Source organism: Pyxicephalus adspersus, chromosome 10 (assembly GCF_032062135.1).
Source record: "Pyxicephalus adspersus chromosome 10, UCB_Pads_2.0, whole genome shotgun sequence".
In the NCBI taxonomy this organism is placed as follows: domain Eukaryota; kingdom Metazoa; phylum Chordata; class Amphibia; order Anura; family Pyxicephalidae; genus Pyxicephalus; species Pyxicephalus adspersus.
The window spans coordinates 54,362,420-54,382,837 of record NC_092867.1 but is presented as its reverse complement, the minus strand read 5'-3'; the positions used below and the strand labels follow the sequence as shown (position 1 = coordinate 54,382,837).

General features: G+C 38.8%; 1 protein-coding gene across 1 annotated transcript in view; it reads left to right on the top strand.

The window, feature by feature from the left end:
• LOC140338873 (phospholipid-transporting ATPase IK-like) overlaps positions 1–20,418 on the top strand; it is a gene marked incomplete in the record, with an annotated part of 64,975 nt that overhangs the window by 21,504 nt on the left and 23,053 nt on the right. Inside the window, 11 exon segments of the mRNA XM_072423194.1 lie at positions 812–884; positions 1,558–1,628; positions 2,782–2,864; positions 6,860–7,018; positions 7,503–7,591; positions 9,182–9,372; positions 13,005–13,213; positions 15,842–15,873; positions 17,657–17,816; positions 18,233–18,421; positions 19,827–19,936. Of these exon segments, the coding sequence (XP_072279295.1) occupies positions 812–884; positions 1,558–1,628; positions 2,782–2,864; positions 6,860–7,018; positions 7,503–7,591; positions 9,182–9,372; positions 13,005–13,213; positions 15,842–15,873; positions 17,657–17,816; positions 18,233–18,421; positions 19,827–19,936 (1,366 nt within the window).

Here is a 20,418-nt window from a genome sequence, read left to right as displayed (position 1 = left end):
TCTTTCGTCTGGATGTCTGTAACATCCTCCTACAACTAACCCGACTCTCTCCTCTACAATCTTTTATGAATGCTGCAGCGAGACTCATCCATCCTTCCCACCGCTCCTCTTCTGCAGCATCTCTTTGCAGTCCTGTGCTTTGCCTTCAAATCCCTCCACAGTTCTTGTCCCACTTACATTTCTGACCTGGTAAAAAAAAATACTCCCCCAGCTGCTTTCTCTGCTCCTCTGATGACCTACTAATGACTTCCTAACTCATAACCTCATCACACGCATGGCTCCAAGTCTTTTCTAGAGCTGCCCCAACTCTCTGGAATGGTCTTCCTCATCCTATTGAGCTTGCTCCTACTTTCTGCTTATTTAAAAGGGCACTCAAAACCCATTTTTTTCAACTTGCCTACCCATCTTCTTCTGTATTTTAAAAACCATCACTACTTCCCACCACTACTTATCTCCCATCCTTTTATGTGTGAAATTCCCCCACCTACTAGATTGTAAGCTCTTCGGGGCAGGGTCCTCTCCTCCTGTGTCACTGTCTGTATTCATCTGTCATTTGCAACCCCTATTTAATGTACAGTAGTACTGTGTAATATGTTGGCGCTATAAAAATCCTGTTTAATAATAATAATAATAATATTAATAACTACTCTCCTTCTATCACAAACCAAGAAAAAGGGTTCATACTTAACAAAGGAGAAATTACCATTTAAGGGGGGTAATTAATGTATATTGGTTTGCTTGCCACACATAAGCCATAGATAATCTCATTGTACATTGTCCTAATATATTGTCCTATTGACCTCCTATTCAGGATGCAGAAGAAGAAGTGGAAGGATGTTCAAGTTGGTGATATTGTACGTGTGAAGAAAGATGAATTTGTTCCTGTGAGTTCTCTACCTTTAAATTTCAGAAAATAATACACAGCCACCCACTTTCCTGAGATAGTTTATGTGTTAAATAAAAATTTTTATTTATCGGCCTCTTTAATCCACTCTGCCGCAGAGTTTAGACCAGGGGGGACAGAAGCAGGGATAATACAGAGAAACCTAAGGACCTAACTCTGTTTATTGAGTGCAGCAGAAAAGCATCATGTCTCATGGCTGGCTGATCTCAACTGTGTGTCAGAACTGTGAACACCCCAGAACTGGTTGACACAAATACTGTGCAGTGAATGTGGGCTGAAGAAGGACAGTGAAAATGACTTAAGGAAGGGGATAGGTAGTAAACTTAGGCCAGAGAAAGGTTAGCGGCACTTCAAGCTCAACATTTAATGTAGAAACTGTACGTACATCATAAGCGATTTTTTGTGAATTATTATGCATTCTTTATAAAATTATTATGCACTCTCACCTTTGTGGCAAAGTGAGAGGCTGCAGCAGGGGATGACATACGAACATAACCACAAATGCATAAGTACTAGGATTCTCTTGATGGTATCCTGTCTGTGTGGTCTCCTGTACAAAGAAGTAGATGGTTACCTTGTATGATGCCTGCACAAATGTAAATGAAGAGGTTCGATTACTTTGTTGTTGTTTTTTTTTTTTTTGCTTTGTCTAGGCCGACATGCTGCTGTTGCACAGCACAGAGGCAGACAGCTTGTGTTACATAGAAACAGCTGGAATTGATGGGTAATGTGTATTATTTCAATACTTTCACTAAAAGTAATGTGAACCTTAACATCTTTTATCTAATGCGTTTTGGTCTCTCAAATATACAATGACTATATTGTATTTGTTTGATAAATGCAAAGAATACCAGTTAATCTTGTCAGATTTGTTGCTGTGATAATTTCATGTTCTCTGTCTGTGCTGACTCATATCAATTACACGTTTAGTTTTTAGTTATCTCTAAGGACCCCAAACCCCTCTTTCGTTGTTATGGAGTAGAGAACAAGAGAAGGTCTCTGTAATCTTCACCTAGTATTAAAACTAAACTCTCTCTTAATTTGTGTGAATGGTCTGCTATAAGACAGGAAAGATGGTACTAGCAGGATCTCAAGGTAAAAATTAAAAATTAAAATTTTTTCCAAGGTAAAAATTAGGTAAAAATTAGAAAAAGCGTTGAAGAATTTGAAATGAATGGCAACACAGTGCTCTGCAGTATATGTATTGCTGTACATCTGTCATTCATCAAAAGTGAGTTAACAAAATGCAGAGGTGTGAAATGATTCAAAAGCTTTTTAATAAAAAAAATGCACTATATTGATGCTTACCGGTCATTACAGTAGTACATTGGTGCTACTTACAGTAGTAGGTAGGTTTAACATGGGTTGTAGCTTTGGATGCTGTAAAATACCACATTTACTAGTCTGGAAATTCATCACGGTACACCTCTAATGCAAGCGACTTGTTCTTTGTTGCTTACAACCTGAGCTTATGGCCAAGACTCATCATCCCTTGTTCACTGAAAAGGCCCATTTTGGTCAATGGGGAACTTTTAATTACCAAGCGTTATGGCATACAGTGGTGCTATGCTTAGAATGGAAGAAAGTTTGGCCCTTACACCTGAATTCAAAGAAAATCTAAAAGATATACCTTAATGGAGCTCTGTTTTAATATATCATATGTAATTTTTTAAAGCAAATGACCTCTTGCATTCTCCTGTAGAGCAGAGATTATATTGGGGATGATTCAAGTAGTTCAGATTTGTGAATGTAATAGTGGTGTTAGTTCCAAGGTATTTCATTTTTAAATTGCTTTTATTTGTCTCCCAGGCCACTGCATGTAATTATAACATCTGTTATAACATCAAACTTTGTTTTGTTTTTTTTTTGTGTTACAGAGAGACTAACCTAAAATTCCGTCAGGCTTTGGCGGTTACACACTCCAACCTAAACACGGTAGAAGCACTAGCAGAGTTTGATGGTAATAGTAACAAAAGGTTGAATATCATTTTTGCTGTGATACATTTAGATAGTCCCTGTTTTAAAAGCTCTAGATATGGTTTTGTGGTCACAGAATACCAATAAAAAAGGCATTACTATTGACCGATACCCCAGGGAACAAGGCAGCAGTTACACAATTCCTGTCTCTATAAATTAATAGTAGCTTGTTTTGTAGCATTTTGTCTTAAAGAATATGTGTAACATATTCTTGACACGTATATTTACCTGTAAAAGCCTCCCTTATGTAAGAATCTAAAAACCCAGGGACTGCTGCATATTGGATGTGATGTCGAAAACCTCAGCAAACTCAGAACTGTTATTCTAGTATCAGACCATACTATTTCCTTTGCTCCTCTTGCATCTGCTACATAAAAGGTTCTAAGCAAGACTTTACCTAATATTTTTTAAGGTTCAGTAGGGATGGACAAAGGAACTTGACCCAGCTCACCCACTATTTAAGAATTCCCAATGGAGGACAGAGATTGTCGTTCAAAGGGGTAGGGGCCATGCTACAGAATGAACTATTTTTTGGAGTAGTCAGTTTGTTAGTTTAGAATAATGTTTTTCAACTAGGGTTCCTCCAGAGGTTGCTAGGGGTTCCCAAAACAATCAGCAGTTTGTGCCTCTCAAATTGTTTTTTTGGGTCAATTTGTGTTTAGTAAGAATTACAACATGATATGTACAAAAATCTTTTGAACAGATCAATAAATTATACATACAAATACAGTTAAACACCTTTTAACATTTAAATACAATTTAAATATATCATTTATGATGTAACATGCTTATAAACAGAAAAATGGGGACAGGGAGATTAGAGGGCACTATTAGGCAGGGTGGAGGAGCCAGGGGTGATCCCAAAACTGGCATTGCACTAAAAATGCTAGACGTCGGAGCTGGTATGGGAGTAAAGGCCGGGTCTAGGAGGAGATATGGGTAGCAGAGCCATGCAAGGGTGTAACGCTTGTGGCAGTCAGAGTCAAAGGAGGGGGGGGGGGGCCAATACAGTTTTTCAATGAAGCTGAGGTGCTGTAATGCTCCCAGCAAGTCCAGCGAGACGTACATTTTTCCAAGTTGTCATTATCAAAAATCTAAATTTCCTCCATTCTCATTATGTCATTGACCTTTGTAACCCAAAGGGCTAGAGTGGGGGGCTAGAGAGGGATGAGTTGGCGGGCAGCTACCAATAGGTGATAGAGCAATGTTTTCTTGTGGGAGTTCGGGGGACCTGCATTATGGACAGGTCTCTGGGGATGGGTTGTAGGTTGTGGCATATAAATCTGCACAGACAGAGAAAATGTCCTGCCAGTATCTTTGCAAAGTTAGACAGACCCACCAGGTATGAATATAAGTCCCTTCCTCTGCACTGCATCTCCAACAGATATTAGGGGTCACAGGTAACATGCGGTGCAGGGTGACAGGATCTCTGTACCAGTGGGATAGAATTTTATAGGTTCTTTTTCTGCGTGTATCCACAAACTAATGCTTTTTGAGTCATTTCAAAGGTGGTTAGCCAATCTGACTCTGCAATCTCATAGCTTTTGCCAAAGTCACTTGATTTTAATCAGAGCTCCCATGGGAACTGCAGATCCCTCCAAAGAGGTATCGCTCTGTGGCACAATGAGTACATTAAAGTCACCCCCTAGAATCAGGTTGTGGTAACTGAAGCGCTCCAGAGCACTGACGAGCGCTTTAAAAAATCTGTGCTGGTCATGGTTGGGAGCATAGAGGTTCACCAGTGTATAAATCTGGCTGGCTACTTTAATTCTCAGAACATATAGCGGCCCTGCGGGTCAATGTGGGACTGTAGTATCTCTGGCTCAAAAGATTTGTGAAAAGCTATTGATGCACCTTTATATTTGGCAGATGGGTTGGTGTTATGGAACCACCTACTGTAGCACCAACTCTTACAAGAAGGCATGGAGTCACTTCTAAAGTGTTTCTCCTGCAGAAAAAGTATTCTGGTCTTAGTTTTGGCAAAGAACCTGGTGTGTTTTTAAGGATCCTTAAATCTCTGTACATTCAGGGAGGACAGGGTTAGACTCTCCACCATCATTGGGCATGAGTATAAGTAAGTTGCATGGTCAGTGCCCCAGGAGTAAAACCGGTGTCAGGGGATTAGGAGAGAAGACAGGAGGGGTGTAAAGGAAAAGGATAACACTTTGATGGGTGTCTATAGTGTGTAATGCAATAGTCTGTGTTAATATCCCTAAGTGGGGTAACATGGGTGTCAAGGTTGGAGGGCTTCCTATCCAGAAAATAGCATGTTAGCTAATGTGCGGCATAAACAATAAAGTGGAAACAAAACTTGTAAAAAGCATAAACAAAAATACTAGGCATTCTAACTTTGGAGTAAGATTAGCAATGACAGGGATGTCAACAAAAGTAGTTGAGAGTTTAGAGTCTGTTATACTCATCAACCGGTGGGGTTGGCAGTACAAGACAGTGTCCTGTGCGGTGTCCTTAGGTGATGAAGTCCACAAGTCATTTCAACAATCGTGTGTAGCTTTCTCAAGGACAGGTGGTTGTCGCTTGCGTGGGTTTTTGCGTTTGTGCTGGATCCAGGGTGAAGGAGGAAGTGGGTCAAGGAGCGAAATCTGCACTGGTCAATGAGGGATGGTTTTGTCAGGAAGGTCCAGGGTGTGTTGGAAAGCTGGTATGTCCTCGAGTTCGTGGAAGGAGGCCGTTTTCCCATTGCTGGTAGCGATATATATATATATTCGATTTATAAAAATTGATTATTAGCATGGAGTAGATCCAGGATTGGCTTGAGCTTCCTGCATAAGGTGAAAGTGTAGTGGGAGAGGTGGTGCAGGAGTTGGATTGGAGTTGGAGCGAGCTGTTTGCTTGATGTCCCCCTTGAGACGGTAAGATTGACAGATGACATCCCATGGTCTGTTTGGTCCTTGAGGCTTTTAGGGCCTAAGGCCCTGTGAACCTTGTACATCCCTTTGAAATGGTCTTTAGGTTTTTGGAGGAGGTTGTCAAAGATAGCTGTCTCCGCAGGGAGTAATTCCTCAGTACTGATGATCTCAGGGAGCCTCCTTATCCTGATGTTGTTATGTCTGTTCCTGTTTTTCAAATCATTATTTTGGTTCAGGAGTTGTTGCAGGAGGGTAAAATGTGCTCTAAGAGCCTCAGTGTGCTTAATGAAATGACTCAGGAGTTCCACTGTAGTTCCCTCAATATCTTCCATTCTGCTCCCCAGGTCTCACTTTAATTCTAGCATTTCAGATTTATCAGTGCTCTGCATTCTCTGTACAATGCTTTCTAGGTCCTCTTTAGTGGGTAAGGCTTTTAGATAAGATTCCATGTCCCAAGCCATATGGGGTTGTTGAGAGGTTGTGGCAGGCACAGTTGGAGAGGTAGGAGGCAGAGAAGTCTGTGATAGGGGGTCCTTGGGGAGGGAGATCTTGCTGGGGGAGCTGTGGCAGCCAGCTGTTTCGCTACGGGCGCCATCCTGCCTCCCCTTTGGCTGCGCATGGTGGGAATAGAGGACCTGCTCGGTTGAAAGAAGGTCCCAATTTCCTGTGATCGGGGCCCGCTGGACGCTACACTGGCATACCAGAGATTGTTTCTCCAAATTACGGCTGTGCTGTGAGATCTCCTTGCCACTGAGAAACAGTCTAGAGCTGGAGAAAGATGGGAGCTCACTGAGTTAGCGTCCTATCCCGCCATGTGCCAGGCCATGCCCCCTCGGCATTGGTTTAAGTGACACCAATGATCTTTTTGGCTATCTGTAAGGGTGACATTCCTTCTAATAGCTAGAATTCATCCCACTGACCACCATGCTAATGTACTGTGAGCTGTGGATAATGTTATTATTGTCAGGAGTTTCCTGAAGGTCTGAAAGTTATTTTAAAGGTTCCTCCATATTAACAAGTTTGACAAAGGCTGGTTTAAAGACTCATGGCATGTCAAGAAACAATTTTGATCAGATAATATTCTCAGCCTAAATAAAAGGTATTTTTATAGGTCTGGTGACATGTGAAGCCCCAAATGCCCGGATATACAGCTTTGTGGGAGTTTTGGAGTGGAAAGGCAAACAATATCCATTGAATAGTGAAAACCTTCTGCTGAGAGACTGCAGGATCCGCAATACAGAGTGCTGCTATGGACTGGTCCTCTATGCAGGTCTGTACGCATTTATTAATTATAGACACAATCTTATTCCTTGGTGCAAAACCTGTTGTCCTTTGACATTTTCAGATCTTTAGGGCGCATGTACACAGCAGCCATGTAATAGTGGTGTTGTAATGTGTCTCCAGTTTGGCTGTCTTCTAATGCAATGCTCCTGTGTTTATCAACTGCTATATAAAGTTCATAATGTCTGAATATCTCCTACAGCATGTCTGCAGTCTTTTATAATTTTTCATTAAAAGTTTGAAGTCAATTACCAACTCATTTCCCATTCCCTGGCAAACGTCTGTAGCATTTCATTAGCTGTAAATTATGTGCAGCCCTTTGGGGTTCACATTTGAAGGAGTTGACCAAAGTGTGATTCCCAAGGAGAAAGGTAAAGAGAAGTATAATTCATTATCCATTGGTTTGGATAAAACCGCTTTATTGTACTAGAATGTTTGATAACTGCAATTTAAAAAATGTTATTTTTTTCCAGGATTTGACACAAAAATCATGAAGAACTCTGGTAAAATATTTCTAAAGTTTACAAAAACAGACCTCCTAATCAACAAAATCGTTCTGTGTGTAAGTTTGTGTAACGAAATAAATTCTAGTGTCTGGAAGTAGACAGATGATTGTTTAGGTTTAAGGTTGGATGGGTGGAAGGGTAGATTGAAAACTCTTCTGGGCAGGGTCCTCTCCTCCTCCTGTGTCTATATCTGTGTGTCATTTGCAAACCCCTTTTTAATGTACAGCGCTGGGTAATATGTTGGCGCTATATAAATACTGTAATAATAATATTAAGGGTAGGTGGTGGCCTGCAGGTGGATAGTAGGTTGATAGTAGGTGATGGTCTGTGGGTGGATGGCAACCTGAGGATAGGTAATTGCCTGAAGAGTACCTTTATACTTGTTCCACTGATCTTGAGGTTTGTTAATCTAAAAAGATTATTCCACTAAGCATTTCTAGATGGGAACCACTAATGGTGAGCTGGCCCTTGTGCCATAAAATTCAACATACACTTCTAAGTGGTGATCTCACTGACACAGAGAGACAGCAACTAATGCATGACTAGATTGATGCTTAGGGTACAGATGAAGCCAAAAAAACTGCTTGCGATTTTTTTCTATAGAATAGTAAGTATTTAAGCTTTTTTTTTTTTCTTTGTTTGTCTCCATTACAGAGATTTTTTTGTTGCTGCTTGTCCTTGTATCCACAAACACTAATAAGAATCTGATATAGGTTCAAGTCTTCACTATACTACCATACTATTCTAAAGGAAAGCATTTTTATTTCTGTTTTAGCTGATGCTGGCACTTTTCCTTTGCTGTGAACAGAACCCTAGACAACAGTAAAAATGTATGAGGTTTTTAATCCTTCTCCACTCTATCCATGTGTTTGCCTTTGCATACATTTTGCCTTGATCCCTATCAGATAAACAGATCATTGGGCCTTGGGTGCAGACGTACGTCGGTCTTGAGTTAGGGGTTTGTCTTGTCCATCCCTATTTCTTTAATATAGAAGCAGGCAATCCCAGCTGAACTAGAGGGTGCTCTTCATTGCATTGAATGGACAGTCTGCTTCATGTGCAACCTAAAGTACATCAAGGAAATATGAGAATATACCCTAGGTGAAACAACAACATTGCAAACATTTTTATTCACAAGAAACACAGGGAGTGAGTCAATTGTGATACATGGCTTGGGTGCTAACAAGAAATATGCTGAAAGAAGGAAAGAATAGAGTGGCATAGAGATGAGTTTATCAGTCTGCTGCCTCTCCTTTCAAGCTTTCAAACAAGCCATCCCTGACTTCTCTGTATATTGAGAGAATTATTTCTCAACTGTCATAAATACATTTTAGTCAGTTTCTAACCTCTTAGAAACATCTGCTGTGTGTTGACAATAGTGAGCTGTCAAGCTGCCAATATTCCATTGTATCTGAAAGTAATAGGAAAACTCTAAAATTTCTGTGAATAGCTGTGAACTTTAAAGACAGATTCCTCCACTATTACTATACCAAGAGAGTAGAATTAAGGCTTGCTAAACAAGTGCTGTGTGGCAGGCCTATTGTTTTTAGGCAGGTAAAACAGTTCTTTATATGTGTTTAGCTGTTTGAACAGATTTTAGTTTTAAAAAAGAATTTATTTATAATAAAATTTTGTGTGGTTTACAGATTGCTGCCTTTGTTATCATTTCATCTTTTATCATGGGAATTGGAGGTGGAATTTGGGACAGTTTGTACCTAGAGAAGCATTACTATTTACCAAAACACCCTGAGTACTCATCAGCTGCTTTTGTTTTTTTTGCATTCATGGGATACCTTGCCACTATTGCCACACTTGTGCCTTTTACCCTTTATATCGCGTGAGTAGAACAAGGCATAAGCCAATAATTTACACATTGTTTTTGTACTTCTTATTGTATTCATGCAGGGCCATAAACTTTGAAGCTAATTAGTAATGGATGGCTAAACTATGTTATAGTCCACCTTTACATCAATATAATAATAAAGGGTGGGGGGGGGGGTAAGATTTGCTACTTTTGTTTGACTTTATGTAATTATTGTATGTAATCCCTAACAGTGAGCTTCTCCTTGGTTTGTTAAATATCCCAATAAAACTGTTCTACCTGTTGATTCTCATAGAAACCCAATGAGCTGATTCATTATTGTGCTCTTTGTGTATTATGTGTGTTATCAGGTAGAATTGTTGAGATTACAGAACATTTATTCCTTTGTTAGGCCGCATACACACTTGCAATTATAGTTGTTGGAAAGGATCTTTCACTACTCATCTTCTATTGTGATATGTGAACTTGTCTACAAACCCATGCTGGTGAACACTGCCCACCATGTAGGTAGTGCTCCAGCTGGATGCATAGGTTGCAAATGTACAGTATATATTGGTAGCAAACTGCCCTAAAAAAACAGCACCCCATAGGAACACTACCAAGTAGTAACATTAGAAACCCAACTCCTGCCCATTTAATAAATACGTGGTGACCAGTGTTCCATTTGGCTGATGGCTGTCAGGGGCAGTACTACCAATTAACGGGATATAAAATTGAGAACACACAGCAGTGTTCCCATTCAGTCAAATAATAAAAAATAATTGACCTAATAAAAGCAAACATTTGCCTGCCCAAATTTGTCCTTTTTTGCTTAATGTTCCCTGAGAACCAAACATAACAGTGAACTAATCAATAAAGGAGGTAGTCACCAATAGTGTTGATGTTTGAATTCGGGTTCCTATATTCGACCCGAATATGGCTGTTCGAATTCGGATAGACCCGACCCGAAAAACACGGGATTCGACAGCAAAAATTTGGGGAAAAAAGTTTAAAAAAAAAATTAAAATTAAACCTAAATTAATTTATTTATATGTGTTTTTATTTTAACTTGTTCTTTTTTTATTTTTTACAGGTTATCCGAAAATGACATTATGAATCATAATGTCATTGTGGGATTCCCGGACCGTGGGAACTTTGCAGTCACAGCTAATTGAAAGCAGGTGCCTTCAATCAGCTGTAACCGCAAGCAATACCAGGGCAATAGAGGTTGAATGGAGATACGTGTCTCCATTCTTTACCTCTACTGCTCTGTGATTGGCTGGGAAATAGGAAACCCTGATGACAGCTCAAGCATCATCAGGATTTCCCTTTCCTCAGCCAAACAGGGAGCAGAGCAATCAGCGGAGCTTTACTATGCTGACAGCTTTGCTCCCCTGATTACTCCCGCAGCCCTAGAGGAGCTGCGACATGTATTACACATACAGAACACATGTCACAGCTCCTCCAGGGCTGCAGGAGCGATCAGGGGAGCAGAGCTGTCAGCATAGTAAAGCTCCGCTGATTGCTCTGCTCCCTGAGGAAAGGGAAAATCTGGGAGTCTCCTTATTAAAGGGGGCTTCCAGATTCCAAAGTCCTGCTAAAAATGTTTATAAAAGCCCCCATTGTTTTCAATGGAAGCTTTCATAAAAACTTAAAAACGCTTGAAAAAGCCTCCAATGAGTTCAATGGAAGCGTTTTCCCACGTTTATCGAGCGTTTTAATTTTTTTAATGTTGCAAGCAACGTTTAAGATAACGATTAAAAAAGTGTCTGAAGGAAACGTCCTGGTGTAGATTAGCCCATGGGAATGCATGGGGACTTCAAACATGGGCTTTAAAAAGCCTCAGGTTAAACGCTGGGGATATAGTGCGTGTAGACTAAAGCTGCATACACACATTCAATAATTATCGTTCGAAACAACCGACAAACGACCGATGAACAACCGATTGGCCAAAAAAAAGTGACCAAGGACGCTGACGAACGAGGATTGTCATTGGAAATGAACGACCGCCACGGTGGATCTGATTGGCTGACGATCTTTCACTATCGCGTCTATCGCGTACGGTCGTTCAGTGATCGTGCATGTTTCTGCGGTACACTTTCTCCTTTACATGTCCCTCCCTGCATCGTTCAAAGAATTATATCTAGCGTGTGGACACTGTTGGTGGATTATATGTGAACGATCATATTGTTACAGCATGTACAGAATTGTGACAATATGATTGTTCAAGTATAATCGTGCATAATCGTTGATCGGTCGTAATCGTTCATTTTCTAACAATAATTATTGGAAGTGTATATCTAATAGATAATCTGTAGAAATAGTAGTGTATATCTAATCTAATATTGATGTGACAGGTGCTCTCTAATCTTCATGTGAAGCACAGGGGTATGTAATAGTGTTATGTATCTTTTGAAATGCATCTTTTTATGTATCCTTTTATAATCTTTTTACCTCTGTTTGGAGGCTGTAGAAGCTCTACACAGTGCTGAAAAAAACACGAATTTTTCCTCCGATTGACTTTAATGGTGTTCGACTTTGACATTCGACCACCCGAATAATTTTGCTCTATTCGAGCGAATAGCTGCCGAATCGAATAGTGAGCTATTCGACCAACACTAGTCACCAATGAACCCTATACAAGAACAGCTCTTGGCCCCCATCTTTGGGAAATAGGAAATGTATTCTACATGTCTCAGTGCAGGATAGGCAGGGAATGAACTTAAATATTACACAGAGAAAAGTTAAGGCATCTTTTTTTTTCTTCACGCTAGCTTTTGAAGTATGTATGCCTGAGGGTCCCAGCACCAGTCAAAATGGCATCTAGTATAAATGGACCCCTAACTCCCACAGGTGCAGCTGCACAGTCCTCGCAAATGGTTAGGTCCCTTCCTGTCCAAAAGAGAGAAGTGATTAGTATGTGATTCATCCCAACATCATTTAAACAAAATTGAGATATGTTTTTAAATGGAGTGACACTTAATTGTGGTGGAGTTCTATAGCAGAGATCTTTCTGCTTCAGGGCATTGAAAAGCATTTGAAAGGCTTTTGAATCTATTCCAGGAATTACTTTACAGTAATAGTAGGTACAACAGGTATCTAGGACTCATGGCAAGCTAATCAAAAGCAAAAGTCCATACATGGGCAGCTTGAATGTTTGACTTCTCAATTAATGCTCTAAAGAAGCTAGATCTCCTATTGCAGATCTCCGCCAAGGTAACATTAATACTGTCACTTTTACTTTTACAGTGCCATAGACCAGCTAGATTTTAAATTGTAGCACATTACACAAGTGTTTAGTGAAAGAAAACATATTTTGTCATTATTATTGTACAATAATCTACCAGTGAGCACAGATAGCATTTTGTTTTTCGTTATCTTCTGTGACATTCTAGGGAAGTTACCAGCTGCTAGGTATATATTGAAGGATTGCCTACCTTTGTATTCAACACATTTTAATGTTGAATGGGTATTTGTTTGCACTTCTCAAACAAATATAAGAAAAGACATTCAATGATAGATTTTTAAGTCCAAAAGGGGGGAAATGAGGGATACTCATTGTTGGGGCTTACATGCAATATATGTATATTTAGGTTTGTCTACTACTTTACCATCTAACATTGACCTTCTTTAGTTTGACTTTAAAGCTAATTTATTTTTTGTTATAGGTTGGAAATTATTCACAATCTCCACAACTTTTTCATTAACAATGACCTGGAAATGTACTACAAGGAAAGTGATACACCAGCTCATGCCAGAAGTACCAGCTTCTGTGATATGCTGGGACAGATTGAGTACCTGTTCACAGATAAGACTGGTACGCTCACACAGAACATCATGACGTTTAAGAAATGCTGCATTGGGGATAAGACTTTTGGTAAGTTTTTGTGTGACTCAAACAGATATTACCTGCTAATAGCCTGCAATTTTGTTTGCATTTTGTGGTTTAAATCTAAAAAAAAGCCCCCATTGTTTTCAATAGAAGTTTTGGGGTGTTTTCCCGCGTTTAGCCTGCAAGCAACGTTTAAGATAAAGCTCATAAATGTGCCTGAAGGAAACGTCCTGGTGTAGATTAGCCTATTGGAATGCATTGGGACTTCAAACATGAGCTTTAAAAGTATCAGGTTAAACGCTGGGGGAACAGTCCATGTAGACTGAGATTGCGGTCAGAGTAGAAGTAATCTCATCCATTGGTGGAAACTCATCCATCCAGTGGAAAATTGCCTCCTTGCATTATTGTTCAGTATAGGTGGAAGATCAATTCCCCTCTGCTCAAAGGACACCTAGAAACCTTAAGACGAACACTATGGTTCTGTGGAACTATGGGTAAGTAGAACTGACCTAGAGATTGTTGTGTGTGTGAAAATTTTAGGAAATTGGTAGAAATGTTAGATCAACCAATCTGGCACCTGGCGGTCATGCCATCACACAGAACACAGAAATCAGTTTTTCTCCTATTATGATATTTTAGGTTAACATTTTCTGACATGCACAGGATTTTATACCCCACACTGCTACTACATAATTTTTCTGAGTAGATAATTGCTTGATAATAAGTAGGGGTACAGCTTGTGATATTGGGGATAATATTAATATCAGATCCCCCCTTAAATGTCAAAAAGGGAATGCTGGAGTTTCCCTTCAGGGTTTTTGTGTAATAGTACAACAGACCAGGGTCAAAAATTTCCCCTTATCAGATATAAATTTCTCTGACAACCAGCATCCTTCCAGACCCTCTGGTTTACAACACACATTGTAAAAGACGTGACACATTTTGAGACTAAGAACAAGTCTCCTAGGCCTCAGGAAAGCCTGGAAACGATATTTAGCCTGTCTAGTATAAGTCCCAGACATGCCTAGGAATTTGAATTTTTTTGGTTTTTATGGGACTTTTAGTTTGGCATAATTAATCAAAATTTGTTATTATAAAAACATGAATTTTATTAATAACAATTTTAAAATTGTTAATAATAAAACTAATCTTTTTATAAAAAAAAATTCTGGTTGATTATGCCAAACAAAGGTTCCATTAAAAACCAAAAAATTCAAATTCTCTCAAAATAGGGGATCTGGCATTTGTACAAACACACGAAGAGGAATATTTATATAATGGGTAATGGGTAATCTCTGTGAAGTTCGTTTTTTGTGCTGAATAAAAATCTTGGGTTGGCATTTCATAAAACCTCAATCTATGGAATCTGTATATAAAAAAAAGGATGTATGTGTGAATGTTCTACCATCACTCGAAAACGCATGGAGACATTTCAACCAAACTTGCTATACATATGACTGAGGCTCATGTGAGTGCACCAGTCATCTTTTTACAGCGCTGTGCTATATGTCAGAGCTATATTTGGATGTATGTATGTATGTGTTTATGTCATCACTAGGAAACGCATCGAGGCATTTTAACTAAACTTGCTAGACATATGACTCAAACTCATGTAAGTGCACCGCTGATCTTTGTACAGCGCTGTGGTATATGTCAGAGGTACTTTTGCATGTATGTGTGTATGTATTGCTCAGTGACAGTCTGCCTTTTGCTTAACACTATAGCTTTATTTGATTCCTTTTCCTGTTTAATAAAACATTGCAATAAATAAATACCTGGGCAATGCCAGGAAATCAGCTAGGTATGAATATTGTTAGAACAAGGACATCTTGGGTGTGTCCAGAGAGCATCATAATCCATGTGGACATAGCCTATCAGACAGCCCCCACCCTGCTGTCATTGGATTGTTGTATTAGTCCCACCTCTGTGGTTGGCATAGAAAAAGCCATGTAGGCTTAGCAGAGGGAGCTCCCACTGATACCATCTTGTTGCTAAGGACAACGGCACTGACACATTGAGCACTGCAGGGAGCCCGGTGACTCTGACTAATAGCTTGGACTTATTACAGCAACCTGGAGCAAGGCAAACCAACTCTACTTAAGTAATCTATCACAGATATTCCTTTTTATTTTACTCTGCTTTCGTTCTGCTACTGTTCTGTTGTTAGACTTTATTTTTCTGTATTTGTTTATGTACTGTTTTTGTATGTTTTTCTTATTAAACACTATAAAAAATGTAAACTGAACCCCTGAATGCTCTAAGTAGAAATAGTAGTGTAACTTGCTAACCTGAAAATGCTACTATAAACATTCTGATTTCTGAGACACCCCTGTCTGGAGTAGCAGCAGGTGACACAGACAGTACTAAAGAAGCAGAAATATAACTGCTGTTGTCAAGCGTAAAGGCCCTTCTCAGCCTATTTGTGCGTGGATTGTTGCTAAACATGCTGGAAAGTCTATGCGCAGGGTGTGGGCTGAGAGGGCGTTCGTCACATAGCTGTTTCTTACAATGTACATACCAGTATTACATAAGTTGTTGCTGCCCTGCTTCTGCAGTCATGGGGTGCTGGTGTACTAGAAAAAAATGCTCTTTGAATAATGAATTTTGAGTATATATTCTTGTGAGAAATTCAGTATTCTTACTAGTATTTATTGTACACATTTTGTATTTTAGGCATGTCATCAATTGAAGAACAGCAACACCAGGTACGTATTAGCATCAACTACATGCAGGGTAGCTTATTCACATTTAATTTTGGGGCAAATTCACCTTACTTTCAGTTAGGCAAGTAAACAAGTAAAAATGCCACAATCAGTGTGTGAGGAAGGTTACAAATTGGAGTTTTTATCCTGAGCTCCTAAAACACATTGGGCTCCATATAAAAATCAAGGAATATGACATTCCCTCAAACATTCCCTGGTGAGAATCAATTACTGCCATTCAAACACATTGACCTGGAAGTTTCCCACGAGGGAATGTTTAACCACCTGGGTGGTTAGCCCGAGCCTGGTTCGGGGAAAGAAAACTTGCTACAATCGTTTACCCCGAACCAGGTTCGGGGTAGCTAAAAATAGAAACACGCGTTACAGTGCAATCTGATTGTCATACAACATTGTATAACAATCGGAGTACAACTGAAAAAAAACACTTACCTTGTCCCCGCATCTCCTCCGGAGACGTCTTCTGTCTTCAGTCTTCACCCGGCGTGTGCAGTGACGATCTCCGGGTTATGCCTAAGAATTATAGCCTACAATCTAAAATAAATTTCCATGCAAAAAATGTAACACTTTTTGCATGGAAGTACGCAAAGAATTAGAACACTCAGCGTTCTGACGCCCGTCGGCGGGGGTCGTAGCGGGAAATTCAAATATTCTGTATTGGATTCAATACAAAGTCCTGTATCTAATCCAATACAAAATAATACAAAATATGTTTATGTGGTTTTGTCTATAGGTATGTGACGTTGGACTCTGTTTTAAAATTTACCACACAAGGGAGGTGTTATGGAAAAATATATTACTATACAATATACAGAATTATTGCATTTTCAGTATTTTTTATTTATTTATGTATTCTTGTTTAAGCTGATTTTTGTGTTTTTTATTTAATTTTATTATTAAAGTTAATTTTTTTTTTACATAATTGTGTGTTTCAAACTTTATTATATTCAGGATATCTACTAGACCCTTGTTCGGACATATTTCTGTAAGTTACAGGTCTACAGTTTAAAAAAAAAATTGCATGAAAAACCGCTTTTGGTACAGAAATCCAGACATCAGTGAAATGCCCAGGTGGTTAAGAGAATATCTGATTCCCTGTTTTTTAAATGGGCTCATTGGTTTTCTGTTTTATAGGACCTTAAGTAAAAATGAAAAATCCTGGACAGTAAAATTGGCTTTTTTTTCTCATACTTCTTCTCAGTATACTGGTAGACTTGTTTGATTTTTTTTTTTGGTGGCGGAAGGTGTGTTGTTATTATTCCAGTCTACATAAATAAAATGAAGTTCGTCCTTGATTTGTCATCAAACATTTTGCAGTGAGAGGAAAATGTCATGGTCAGTTTGGATTTTTAAGACCTTTTATACATTTTTTTTAACAATTCAACAACACAAAATATTTTTTGGCATGTTCATCTCCTGTATGCCTTTTCCTTAGTCTCTTGGCCACTTTAAATTCCACCATTTTAAAAGGTCACCATTTTATTATGAGGAAAGGCTATTTTTCACAGCTGCAGAGGATTATAATATTAAAACTATTTGTTTTTAGTGATCCCTGGAGTAAGCATTAGGTGTATGTAAACCCAAAACCAGTACAGTCTTTCCTCTATCTGCAATTTTGTGTCATTTAACCAGGTGGGATGAGAACATTATGTGGCAAAGAAAAGGTATTGCAAAAGACACATGTCGTGTTGCATTGTATTGCATTTTCCAGCACATCTGATCAACACTGGAAATGTAACTTGCACTTGTTGCACTTTGTTTCTTTCAGGAAGTTAACTTTGATTGGAATCCGTATGCAGACACATCATTCAGGTTCTGTGACCAAGCTCTAATTGATGAGCTACGCAATGACCCAAAAGATCCCCTACTGCATGAGTTCTTCAGAGCAATCGCACTTTGTCATAGTGTGATGGCAGATAATGAAAAAGGTAGAACTGCTTTAAAACATTTATAACATTACTACAGAAAGTGTTTAGGTTTGTTGAATAGGTTATTACAGAGGTGTTCATTAGTTGTATCAGTATGAAGACTAGAGGTGTGCATCCTGGAGACCATGTTTGGAGGACATGCACAGTAGCTGTACTGTAATGTAAGAACTTAGTATGCAGTTCATATTGTTATGTTATTGTTATGTACAGTAGCAATACCATTTTCAATCTACGAGCACCAACCTTCCTTAGGCTTAACTTAATTGTCTACATTGCTGACCCTATCTTTGACTAATTCAAATCACAAGTTATAGAAAATGATCACTTCATGTTCTTGCCTTACAGAAAACTTGGTTCTTCTATTTGCCTGTTGAAATTCACTTTCAATGGAATGAAATGTTACCCTTTTCTTATAGGGGTTGTGAGGTACAAGGCTACCTCTCCAGATGAAGAAGCCTTGGTGACTGCTGCAAGAAACTTTGGTTATGTATTTATTACTCGCACTCAAGATTCTATTACAATCAGTGAGATGGGTGAAATAAAGACCTATAGCATTCTGGCAATGATGGACTTTAACAGTGATCGAAAGAGGATGTCTATTATAGGTAAAGGGGAATTTTTATATGCTGCTAAATGTCTGACTTTGTCAGGGCTGGACCCACAGAGATGCACTGAGGGTGCAGCTGAGGCCAAGGCTGTGGTGTGTCGACTCTTGGTGATGACCAGTTAATAAAAAGCCCCTGACAATACATGCCAATGACAGATGAAGTGTCACCGGTCACACATCAAAAAACATTAGGCCTAAGGTGACCTTATCACTCAACTTACAGTTTATGTACATGGATACGGTTGATGTAAATCTGTTTGGTTTTTTTTGTATGCTCAATAAGACTAAATAATATTGATGTAACCACCATCTTTTTGTGCCAAGCCAACTTTAGATAATGTTTTAGGTGTCTGTTCCATCCTTTACTCCGATCAGTGAACTCTGATATGCCGTTTGGCATCTTCACCATTGGTGGTAATAGAGGTCCTCATTGTTGACAAATAATATCATCCTAAGATCCCCATAAATGTTTAAGGGAGTGCCTAATATATATATATAAAATCATATGTATGTATGTATGTGTGTATGTATGTTCCACCATCACTCAAAAACGTGTGGAGACATTTCAAGCAAACTTGCTATACATATGACTGAGACTCATGTGAGTGCACCTGTCATCTTTGTACAGCACTATGCTATATGTCAGAACTATATTTGGATGAAGAGCATGGAGACATTTCAACCAAACTTGCTAGACATACAGTATGACTCATGTGAGTGCACCGCTGATCTTTGTACAATGCTGTGGTATATGTCAGAGGTATAATTGCATGTATGTATGTATGTATTTATGTGTGCTTGTATTTATCAGTAACAGTGTGCCTTTTGCGGTGCAAGGGCAAATTTACTATAAAGCGGGATTGTTACTTCCGCTGCCAGATCAACCACTAAAATTTCCACAACTATATTTTATTGAAAACGAACTAATAGAAACTGACCAGAGGTGCACCCACATCTCAGAAACAATATTTTAGATTGTCTTAAAGTTACAAAGGATGTTTCATAAGCACAATGTTCTTAATAAAACATTTAAAACAGCATTGGAACATATGCCATTAATTTAGGTTAGTTTAATTGAATTGTATTTTAATTTATTTGTATATTGTACTTATACTTTTAAAACCTTTAAAAAAAACATTTCTTTGATTTAACACTTAAGATTTATTTTATTTCTTTTCCTGTATAATATAGGATTGTAATAAATAAAAACCCGGGTAATCAGCTAGTATATTATATAAATGCATAGTTGTTTATAAAATGTTTTACCCAATTCACACTATTTTTATTTCTTTGTCTGACACCATTTTATAAAGAAATGTTATCTCAATACAAAAACTTGGCCACCAACCAGATCTCAGCTTGTTGTCTGGGCATTGACATTTGCGTATTTGTTTTCTTCACAGTAAGGAATGAAGAAGGGATAATAAGGCTTTATAGTAAAGGTGCGGATAGTGTTATTCTGGAACGTATGCATCAAGACTGCGAGACAGAGGTCCTCCAGGAAGCCTTGAATGTAAGTAGCATTTCTTTTTGTTTCCTTATTTTACCTACTTGCTTTAGTATTTTGAGGTAATAATACGTAAGCTGCCTATGCTGAAGAGAACCTTTAAAGTATCTGCCTGGCCAGCGAACAGTTGTCCTTAAAATATGTTTACCTGTTGGAAAATTTCTCTTTATCTTCTGGGGACAGTTATAAAATGTTGGATTTCCCCTCACTTTCTGTTTTGGTGACAATGGTCACCAGGACAAATGAAGTGGTGAATCTTCCTAGTGGAGACATAGCAATGAAAAGCTGCCAAAAGTTCCAACCCTTCCTTATCAGCAGTATTATTAAACACTACTTTTTTTTGCATAAGTGCAAACCCCAGCTACAAAACATTTGCAGCAGAGCATTTATTCTAAATTTATTCACAACTGCTGTCATGACCAGGGTAGCTCGGACCTTCTAGCCCATCCTTTATAAACACCGTTGTCATAACTACCGCCTACTTCCAA